The sequence below is a fragment of the Cystoisospora suis genome (assembly GCF_002600585.1).
Source record: "Cystoisospora suis strain Wien I chromosome Unknown contig_560, whole genome shotgun sequence".
Taxonomy (NCBI): domain Eukaryota; phylum Apicomplexa; class Conoidasida; order Eucoccidiorida; family Sarcocystidae; genus Cystoisospora; species Cystoisospora suis.
The window spans coordinates 142,359-152,894 of record NW_027153361.1 but is presented as its reverse complement, the minus strand read 5'-3'; the positions used below and the strand labels follow the sequence as shown (position 1 = coordinate 152,894).

General features: G+C 55.2%; 3 protein-coding genes across 3 annotated transcripts; 2 read left to right on the top strand and 1 right to left on the bottom strand.

Moving 5' to 3' along the window:
- Window positions 1-831: 831 nt before the first annotated feature.
- On the top strand, window positions 832-1,603 carry CSUI_001434 (uncharacterized protein; the record flags this gene model as incomplete). The annotated part of the gene is made up of 2 exons (XM_068061640.1): window positions 832-1,158; window positions 1,259-1,603. Coding segments are annotated over 2 exons (672 nt in total), but the record flags the coding sequence as incomplete, so codon positions are not given.
- Window positions 1,604-2,259: 656 nt separating this feature from the next.
- On the top strand, window positions 2,260-2,840 carry CSUI_001433 (uncharacterized protein; the record flags this gene model as incomplete). Its single annotated transcript, XM_068061639.1, has 4 exons — window positions 2,260-2,324; window positions 2,434-2,533; window positions 2,590-2,661; window positions 2,718-2,840. Exons 1-4 carry the CDS (start codon window positions 2,290-2,292, stop codon window positions 2,838-2,840), a joined length of 330 nt encoding a protein of 109 aa, XP_067926406.1. The 5' UTR covers window positions 2,260-2,289.
- On the bottom strand, window positions 2,605-9,654 carry CSUI_001432 (rna methylase family upf0020 protein). The gene is made up of 9 exons (XM_068061638.1): window positions 9,593-9,654; window positions 7,135-9,146; window positions 6,559-6,611; window positions 5,839-5,975; window positions 4,461-4,524; window positions 4,119-4,185; window positions 3,947-4,002; window positions 3,274-3,535; window positions 2,605-2,916 (listed from the first exon to the last, which is right to left on the bottom strand). The coding sequence occupies exons 2-8, from the start codon at window positions 9,092-9,094 to the stop codon at window positions 3,467-3,469; spliced, it is 2,406 nt and encodes an 801-aa protein (XP_067926405.1). The 5' UTR covers window positions 9,095-9,146; window positions 9,593-9,654; the 3' UTR covers window positions 2,605-2,916; window positions 3,274-3,466.
- Window positions 9,655-10,536: the final 882 nt, after the last annotated feature.

Here is a 10,536-nt window from a genome sequence, read left to right as displayed (position 1 = left end):
TGTCTGCACTCCGGGTGAAAATGGTTCACGACGAAGGGGAGACCAGTAGGACACTGCTTTAAGTTGCCGACAGAAACTCAGTATCATCTGGCATGTAAGCCTTGACTGACACACATAGGCCCACAAATCTGCCATGTCCGAAAATCATGGCAGCTGTTAACCGACATTCTCGGCAGTTGATACACCTCCCGACCCACTGTCCCGGCACCTTTGCAAGACCACGGATCGAGCGGCGGCAGAATTGGATAACTAGACTGCGTTTCCCCGCAGTCGCTAGCGCATAGGTTTCTCTGTAAAAAAGACAGGCTTTTCTGCACCACCTTATCAAGCGAACACAGCATGGCGTGCAAGCCCCGATCTGACGTAGTTTTCGGGGTCGGGACGACGCTTCTCTCGTTCCTCGGCGTTGTCATCACTTTCTATGCCGTTCACCAAGGCAATGTTCAGAGGCTCGCCCCGTATGACCTGAATGGTAAGCTAGCACAGAATCTCGATGCCTATTCAGAGAGTGCTTAGCTCTTTTGGTACACCAGCTGACCACTGTGGCGCTTCTGTTGCAGGCGAACACCGCCTCTTTTTATACTATCCCGACATCGAGAACATGGCTCTTCCTGTCTGTGTGGATGAATGCCCGAGCGGTGAGCCGCGATGAGGTCGTTCTGCCGTTCGTGATCATCGTTCTGAGTAACTACAGAGAAGTCGGAAAAGACGTTCAAACTGCCAGAGAGACTTGGCGGACTGACCGAGTACCGTCAGTTGCCTTCTCAGCTCGTACGCGATTGCCACGAAAACTGGTCGACGCTTATCAGGAGCCATGCAACGCACTTTCAGGTCCACGGAGAGTACTGCTTCCAGACTGCAATCAATGCCACTGATGTCGTCGGAGCCATTCGGTCGCAGCGGAGTCTCCTCCACAGTGCTTTCCGGGACATCGCAAAAGCCACGGAGCTCATCTTCGCCCTCGTCTTCGTTGCAGTGTTCCTGACGTGGGGACTCCTCAGAATTGTCTCCGCGACTCAATCCGGCTCCTCAAGTGCTACCTTCATCGATTACATGCCGTTTCTGATGTCCGTTCTCTTCCTTGCGTTGACAGTCAACACTGGCGGAGCTTCCTTGTCGACCGAGAGCGTGCTGTGTTGCGCGCTAACGGGATTTATGGTAAGTTGTCAAGACAAAGCGTGCCTAGCCGGAGAAACTTCTTCTCGACGCAGATTAAGCTCCCAATCTCTTTCGGCTTGATGCCCTTCCTACTCAAAAAGTCGTACGCGAGGTAGGGCAGTCCCTGGACACTCAGAAAACTCTAAGCAACACTGATCGCAGAGCCCGGTTGCTTGCCCTGACCGGAATTGAAGCGCTTTTTGAGATGCCGGACCTTCTGGTACTTGTGGTTGCGTGCATGGTGGCTGCGGGGATATTCTCCATCTGGAACATATGGGTTTGCGCCACCCTCTTGACTACTGGCCGCCCAATCCCCAGACCGCTTTACGCGCCAAGCGTTCCCGGTGCCATTCTGGGAGTGGAAACTGAGTTTCGAGCGCCACCCTGGCGGGTCCCTGCCCTGATCGTAGTCCTGACTTGCTACCTTCTCCAGACCGAGACAAGTGCGTACTCTACGTCTGATCCTGAGACAGCTGCGTAACAAGATCTGTCACCGACAGTCATTTCCACTCTGAAATTTTTGTGTGCAAAATGTACCCGAGATTGGTAAGTGACTTGCGAACGCAGGCTTCAGTCTCACAATTGACCACCTGTTCGTACGGGCCCGGCAGGTTTACTCGAGTGCCTGTCCACGGTCGCCGTCAGCCGCAGTGTGGAGGGCTTGTTGCCTCTTTACCTGATGCACTGCTGAGAGCGCCGGCCATCGGTTTCGCGGGTAGGGCGGCAGTAGCAAAGCGCGCTGTATATTCATCTCAACACCGGACATTATCCAGCGGCGTTCTCTGGCGTGTGCCGGGTCCCCTCAACAATCATGCAGATGCTCGCAGCAGAGGATTCTGCTGCACATGGAAAGAATACAGCAGCGAAGACTCTGCGGCGCGTTCTCTCTCCCCTGGACGACTGCAGTGAGCTGCCCTCAGGAGTGGCCCCTCTTTGTGAGGCCTCTATGTAGGGTCGTCAGGACTTTTCTACAGTAATCTTCTACACTTCGAACTCGCGGAGAAAAACTTGTCGTACTTGGACTGCACACTGGCTGGATATGCTGTACGCCTAGAAAACACCGCGTAGTTTGAATTTTAGCAATTCATCGGTTGACAGGACATTGCGGACGTTATAGTGGACGACCACCAAATGACGAGAAAGTATGCTCTCCAGGAAATGATAACGTGAGTGTCATTCTGCCACCATACCTTCTTGGGTTCAAACGAAGCAAGTGCTTCAGACCGGCATTTACTCTAAATGTCCTGTCTACCTTGGTGAGGCCCGACGCCCGACAGCAGCGTCGGCCCATCTGCCCATGAGCAAACTTCAGCTTTTCATCGTTGTCAGCTTATCGTGGGCGGCAGCGCTGTGGCTCCCGGCGTTCGGCCCTCGGGTAATTGCGTTCCAGTAGCGCAAGGTCGGGCTTTTATTCCATCAGCATCGCGACAGGGAATGAAAGGACTGGAGAGCGTGCTTCCCGTTGTCGTGGCCACGTTCCTTGTGTGTGTCCCCATGTTTACGGTGAGGAAGAGGCGGAGCCCTGTTCCCTGGACGTGTTACTGTGTCAAGCACTGCAGATTCTCTTTGAGGCCCTCGATGCAATTTGCGCTACAGTCGTCATGAGCTGGGTTCGCGCAGCGACGGACATCACCTGGGACGGCGCCATCAACTCGGTAGGTCTGAAGGACAAAAAAAGTTGATTGCCCCTTCCATTGGTGGCGTGCCCAGGACAATATAGCGGAGTATGAGTCGGAAGCTCTCACGAGGTATCTGCAGCTGTTGAGGCGAGATACGCAGAGCACAGAAATGAGGGTGATCTAGCCATGGGCTAGTGTTGGTTTTGGCGTCGCGCCGTCGCTTGCAATGGTATTGCAACGGACGGCGTGCCGGTTCTTGATGTGCTGCACTTTATACGTCCGGGTTTCCGCCGCCTGGAAAAAATATCACCTCAATTCTCCACTGTTGTCCATCCGTGCGCTTTGAACTCGTTACGTGCCAGCCTGTGTCAACAAACTCTCGCGCTCGTGAAAAAGAGAAAGCTTCAGATCGCAAAGCACCTCTCAGTTTCGTGAGCATCCGAGCCGCCTACGCTATCACAGAGTTTAAGGAATCGCTGCAAAGAAGGGCTTTTACCGGAGCTCGTCAGACCGCGGGCACTCGAGTGCTCAATGTGAGGTCAGGTACTGCAAGAGCTCCGCTTTCCTGGTTTGTCCGTTTATCCCCCAGCAGAGCCGCCCGCCCCGGGCTGCGAGGCGTCATCAAGTCGCCGTAGGTGACAGTTCGCCGCCATCGCACTTCTCTCCGACGTATCTGAGAAGTTCCAATTCTACTCCTCCATCTGAACACCGTGAGACGGGACGCCAAGCCGGGCCTCCTGATTTGAGCGCTCCACGCGCTGCACGCAGTGCCCGAATCGAAGGACATCCTACTGCATCGCTGCAAAGCACGATTGTGTTACCGTCCCGGGTAATTGCTGAGTAGGAAAACGATGATATTTGCTTGCTTGTCAGACTTACCCGATAAAACGTACACCCCCGCCCAGTCGTCACGAGAAGCGATCAACCTTCTGAAGTCCCGGTACAAGCAATGCACGTGGCTCTTAGCCTGCTTGCGGCTGCTCGGAAGGCTTGTGATGATGAGGGTGCGTGGTGGAATGCATCTTGCTGCCTGTCAGGAGGGTGCACGCAGCGCAACATCTACAGGCTGGGCATTAGGGCTTACCGGGACGCTGGACAGGGACCACTGGTTGCTAGCACTGTGGCAGATCACCAGCGAGCGGCACCGAGACCCGCGTACACCCTCTCACCTCAAGAAAACTGGTCTCAGCAAACTGCACTTTGCACGGGAGCTGTATAGCATGACCTGGTTAGCACAGAGACAAGAAGAAGTACGAGGCGTTCCCTTGGCTCGCCGCAAAAGAGTCGTGAAAAGCATCACACCGGTGAGACCAACTACGTGCACGGCAGACGTATCCGTACCGGCTGACAGGCAAGAAGCACTCCGCGGCATTCTGTCGTAAAAGGCTTCCAAGTTGCTTGTGGCCCGCTGCAAGCAAACATAGGATATCCTGTGCAGCGCAGCGGCACCTGGAACACGTCCATTGGCTACGTTGCCTGCTTGCGAGGGATCTGAATGTTTCGTTCGCAGTATGAACTGGTCAAATGTCGGATCTCGCCAGTGCCACCCCGGGAAGTAAGGCCGGAGAGTTTTCCTCGGTTCCTCATCGACCAGTGCAGAATTCGAAAGCCAGGTTGACCACCTCGAAGATATTGCTTCGACACTGGACACTGAGTTACCTCGAGACCCAGCGCATGACCTACCCTTATCTGTTCGGGATCAATATCCGTGCCAAAAAGTGTCAACCGGCGTAGACACGGATGAGGCCTGCAAAGAAAATACACGGGGACACACTTGCTGGCAGGGTCTTTGATGCTTGGACCGGCGATGCTGCTGACGGCTGGTCTAAGCCGCACCCAGACTGCTGATTGAACCCCGCGTCAGAAGCCTGTGAGAAGGGGCAGATCTGCTTGTTATGCTCAGTATGGGAGGAAAATCTCTCCTTGTCGCATCGGCGTTGGTGCGACATGCAGGGCCACCTGCGTGCCACGCTCACTCGAGCTTCAAGCAGTCCATGAAGGCCGCGAATCGTGACGGCGAGTGAATGGGGAACTGCGAAGCAAGGGAGAGCAGCCGACCCGGAGGCAACTTCGTTTACCTTCTGCCATGCACCACCGCCCTCTTGGGACCTCCTACGACCTCAATCCGAAACGCGCACACCAGGACGTGGCTGAATCTATCTCTCTTTCCTTCCAGTGGCTATGCATACAGTGGCATGGATAGACATGCAGTCGCGAGTGATCCTGCAGCTAGGGCACGCACTCAGCAACGCCGCAGCCGAACTGTGAGCAGCTGCTTTACTTAGCCCGCGTGTAAAGCAGCACCGTGAAATACGCAAACAATACGCTTGGCCAGGAGGCCATGATATACGCCTCCACTTCAGAGAATGCAGTTCACTCCACGCGGACTGCAGTGCCACGTGCTTCGAGGCAGGCTCCACCTGTGAGGGACGCAGCTTTATCAGGCGACTCCACTACACGAGCCTCCGCTGCCGCACTAGACAAGCGAAAGGTTCCATAGCACTTCCCTCGACTTACATCAAAGAAAGGATGTCGGCGACGGGGCGTGTTGGCCGGATGGCCAGCAGCGATGCCGAGGAGCTCCAGCAAGATAGACCCCGTGCGACAGAACGGATCCCAGACGAAAAGCCTGGTGTGACCATAGAACAGAGCCACTACTAGGGGAGCAGCCCTTCGCAGGTACAACAGTTAACAGGTCTAGCGGTTCAAGGATCGGAGCGTCGTCAACAAACGACAGCCAGCAAGGCGGATCTGCGTGGAAACGTGCTCTCCGCTACGCGGAAGTTGTCGGCCCGAGACATCTACGCGAGTGCTTTGAGAAACCCTGCAGCTTCCCCGCTCGGATAAATCCAGAGCGTGGCGGCGACTTCAAGTGCATCAGCTGTCCCTGCCAGTCTGTCTGTTGGGGTGAATCACTGCCGGGAAAGAGCCGGAAGGAGCTGCACTCTACGAAGAGACAACCTCAGGCTTGCTTGGGAGCGAACGAGAAAAATTCGTTCCGAAGATTCCAGCACGCAGTCACGCCGTCCTCTATTTATTTGCAACAGCGCCAACAGCTCACCCTCTATTCTCGTGAAGAAGATTGAGAAACGGTGTCCTGTACACGACTGCCGCAGCCAGAGTCTCCTTCAGCGCCACTGTCTCGCCACTGACACGCCACAGCCTCTTGCCTACCTCTCCGCCTGCGTCGAGGCACACCTGCAAGCAGGAAGAGTGAGGGCAATGCTGGAATCCCGAAGTGAAAACTGAGAAGTGGCACTGTATAGGTGTCCGGACGGTACGGCGTCCTCCAGATTGCGACTACAGCATGCGGAGATTCACGTGAATCCTGCAAAAGTACGTTCCCCCTCAGAGTGGCCGAGAATTACTTCCTGTAACCTGAGGAGCTTTGCCTCCTTCAGTCCCTCTGCATAAAAAGAGCACTGAGCCCTGTTTTTGAAGAAACATAGGTCACGTGATCACGTCGATCCAGTCAGCAGCATGCCCACCCAGGAGCACGTGCACACCGACTTGTGACCCGGTAATTCCTTTCGAGCACAGCACATCGAAGCATCCGCCACTTGCAGAAGGACTACGGGGCACTGAGGCAAACACCATCCGCAGATCAAGGTGCAGCGGTAAGCAGCCAATCGAAGAGTTTGTTTTTGCCCGTCAGCGCACTCCGGCTGCATGAACTCCTGGAGATGCTGACTGCCCTTCCTTCACCACCACGGCATTCCTGCGAAGACACTTTCTCCCGGCGTCACACAAATCGGAGTGTCGTCAAAACCTCCTCACATACCTTGCATGTGTCGTTGTTCACCGTGATCTGCACTGCTGGACCAGCTACTACCACTGAGCAAAACAAAGAAAGCGAGATTTGGGAAAAGGTATACATATTTTTGGATGTCCGTCCTGAACGTAGACGCAGACGTTCCTTTCCAATGCATCAGGCCAACTTAGGTCTACTTGGGTTACCTAACGATACTCGCAGCAGACGTTGACGGCAGCTATGCACGGATTCCTCGCGAGTACGTAGCAGAGTCATCTCGGTCTTCATTGATGGCACGAGACCGGTCAGTCTGCTGCGTGATACCAGTCCGTGACCATTGCGGACCACCTTTTCAATGCAAACGAGAGTGCGACGGGCCATGTATTGATATACATACAGGTTTACGCCCTCTGCGCCCGCAGCCCCACCACAGTCTTATGTAGGCTCCAGAAGAAGAAATGTCTCACAACAGGAAACATCGCGAGCGGCACGGAAAGCTACGTTCTTCCGAAACTCAAAGAGCACTGGATGAACAAGGCAGGTCCCAGAAAAAGCCTCCACAACATGCAAATGCGAGCAAGGTGTGGATCTGACCACCGGACTGACCTCCTCGTCCTTTCATGTGCAGCGGCAGACTGTCTCGCTTCGTGTCATGAATGACCTTCCTTTTGTTTTCCTTCAGTGCAGCGGCAACCATTTCCCTCAGCATCCCCGTGTTGCGCAGTCTTGATCGCCGCACTCGGACAGTCACTGAAGGTTCTCCAAGGTCGGCTACAAGAGGCACAAAATCCCTCCAAGGCAAGGCGCATAGGTGTCGAAAAAACGTGCCTTCGCGGCGTGCCACAAATGGGTCGCCTACGCAAACGCGGACAGCATCTATAATTCGGCTCCGCATGCATATATTCCAGAGTGCCTCAAGAGTTCCTCTGACTTCCACGCCGCCTCCTACAGTGAATCCCTTAGAGAGCGTGGTTCCGGGTACTATAGAGAAACAACTTGCCGCCACCGCTGCCGCTCTGTGCTCTTGGTGAACCTGCTGCGCTAACGCTTCACCAGTGTCGAAAGTCGAGGGAAAAGAAGAATACGAGGGAACACCGGGGAGCCGAAGACACTCAAGCTCTCTACGAAGAAGCCCTTCCAGGCCTGGGGCGCAGACGCAGAAAAAGGAGAAAACAGACTGCGTTCCCTCGTGTCTGTGCTGCTCAGCTGGCCTTCGAGAGCCGGACGAACTGGCCACTGGAGACCGCGACCGGGTGGCAGTCGGGTAGGAAGCCGGAAAAGAAGAAAGCTCCACGGCGGGGGCACTGTTGGCAATCATGCTAGATGCTAGAGCCGGTGAGTTGCTTGTCGGAGGCCACAGACTCGACAAGCCTGGCTCTAAAGGAGGTCCGCCGATGTCTGGACTCACGCTATCGAAAGAGGCAGTGTCACTGCCGGCTGCACTTGCTCGCCGCACAGCCGTCAGCGGTTTCGACGAGCCTTCCATAGCGTGCAGACCTCCCCCTTTGAGAAGTGTTGCTTTGAGGTTGCCTTTCCCTCCTCTATCCACCGGCATTCCTTCCCGTACCTCGGCTGGCGGACGGCCAGTCGTTTCCCTTCTGACGCTGCAATATGACGAAAATCTGAAGCCAAGTAAGTGCTCTGAGCTCGGCGAGAAGCCGGCCCCTTTCCCCTGTTCAGGACCGTGCCGGAGAGCCGGACCTGAGCCGTACAGATTGCTTAAGGGACGCGCTGACGAAAACGCCTCTCCCCACTCCACCGGACTGGGCCCCGCCGGAGTACAGAAAGGGGGGACACTCGAGAAAGTGCGCAGCGTGCCCCTAGCTGCGGTGCCCGTTAAAACACATGGTTCGGATTCAATTCCCTGTGCGCGGAGCCGGGCATGGCAGAGGCAGGTTCCGTGCGCGCTATGTGCTTGCCAAATGGTGCGCGCTCGTCCGTTACAGCCACGGCCCCCGGACAGCGGAGACTCAGCTGTTTGGGAAGTACATCGTGTGCGTTCCTTGGCTGATGCGCCAAAAGTGTTTCCCACGTCTAGCCGGCCCTGTCTCCGTTCCCAGCCACTCCTGTTAAGACGGGGACTTGCCTGCCGCCAGTCTGCTTGGGTCAGGAACACTGTGGCGCCGCGGGGAAGTCGACATTGAGAGGTTCTCAAGCGATGCTGAAATGAAAAGCGAGTAATCGTCCGCCGCCCTAAGAGCTGCAGAAGCGGCATGCCACTCCCAGAGACAAGCGCTTGTTTCTTCCGTTCGTCTACGTAGCACAAGACTTCTTTTGTAGGATGCGCCTGCGGTACTCCACACTGTCTTGGCCCAGGCAATGTGTTCTCATGTCGAAAGGGACGACGTGGATACCGGTGCCACAAAGACACAGTTCGCCATGGTCTTGCCTCTGCGTGCCCATCAGTCGCGGAAGCTGAAATAGTGCGTGGTGACGCTGCGGACACACTATACGGGAGCCCAGAGGATGCAACTTGATTCGGCACCACCGCACTTCCCGGCGGGCAGACAGCTGTCCAGGATAAAAGGTGCTGGCCTTCTTTCCAGATGGAAGAACCTCGAGACATAGGATAAGCAACTCCTCCTCCGCGGTACACCACGCACCCGAGTGCGGACGAACTGTGCGACATGTTCAGCAGTACCGAAGGACAACAAGACACGAGGTGACATCCACCAGTCTATCGTTGAGCGGCAACGACAATAGCTACGGAAATGACTGCAATCTTGTAGTACTGCAATCGCGCCGTGGCTACGGTGTAGTCGCCGAAGAACGAGTATACCATGGGAGACCGCCGTCACCCGAGCCACAGCCCAGCAAAGTTCCCGTGAAGCCTAACCGGGAGAGATCCGCCGCCGCATTCACACCGAACTGCCTCAAGCCCAACGGCGAACATCTCGCTACAAGTTGATGAAGAGGGGTACTCGTAGTTCCCTCATTTCTTCGAAGGGTAACGGCGATGCGCAGGCCCAGCCAAAGTTAGTCCGCTACTCGCATGCACGAGACATAGCACCCCGCCAGCTCTTCGCCGTTACGCGGACGCCTTTCTCTCAACTGAAGTACTTACCCCCGGCTTCTCTAGTAAACTGCCCCCTAGGTGCCACCCTGCGGTTGCCTCGCTGTTCGACATCCGTTGTACAAAAGAGCGTAATTCTCCCTACAGCCGAGGCCGAGAACGACGTTTCATCGGTATCCTCGTGATTCTTCGTGCTTTTTGTAGTTTGCGTGGCAGAAGCAAATGCCGCCTTATCTGGCGATTTGTAATCAGTATGGGAATCACTCTTCTGCTGGAACGCGCCTCCGCGCACACGGCCCGTCGGCGACTGACTGGAAACAGCACGCAGCCGAGGGTGGGTAGCGCTCCGCTAGTGTTACCCTGCGAAGGCCCGATCGTGCACACGACAACGCAGGTTCCCAATCACGCAGACGGACACAGACACATACGACTTGCCCTCATTCATACTGGTTGCTACGCAATCCAAAGGAAATGAACGGCCAGGGGAAACTGGGAATGAATCAGTGGCAGACTTGGCTCATCACATGACTCCTTCGACAAGACACCGCCGGACAAACTCACGCAGAGCCTTCTGAACACGAAGCATCTCTCTGTCTTTTTGCCGGTTAGCAGATGCAATCCTCCCGATGCAGGTTCGCGTAAATGACGATAAAGCGGAGTCTTTTCAGGTTACGTGGCTGAGGTTCGGCGTAGGGAAGAAACATCTCACTGATGCGGATGTGGGGCGGGCCAGTCACTTTCCTTCTAGAAAGAATGGCATATGTATACAAGAGCCCGATAGTTTTGCCCTTTAGGAGCAACGACTACGAGAGCCCCAGCGCACTCATGTATATATGGAACTCGTACGAGCACATCAAGTCCATTGCAAATGTTCTTTATATATAGGCTATTCAGAAATGGAGCGGAAGGAGGACAAACCGATCAACCCTGAAACAGCGCGCTCGCAAAAGATTGTGCTATTACTTCTGCCATTCTGTTTCTTTGCTGATCTCCCT

Coding starts and splice junctions, on each gene's coding strand:
- CSUI_001432 (XM_068061638.1), bottom strand. CDS start 9,094: ATGTCTCGAGGTTCTTCCATCTGGAAAGAAGGCCAGCACCTTTTATCC. Junction 4,525..5,838: donor CTTCTTCACGAGAATAGAGG/GTGAGCTGTTGG, acceptor TTTTCTTTGCAG/GCCTCATCCGTGTCTACGCC. Junction 4,186..4,460: donor TTGATCCCGAACAGATAAGG/GTAGGTCATGCG, acceptor GTTTGCTTGCAG/CGGGCCACAAGCAACTTGGA.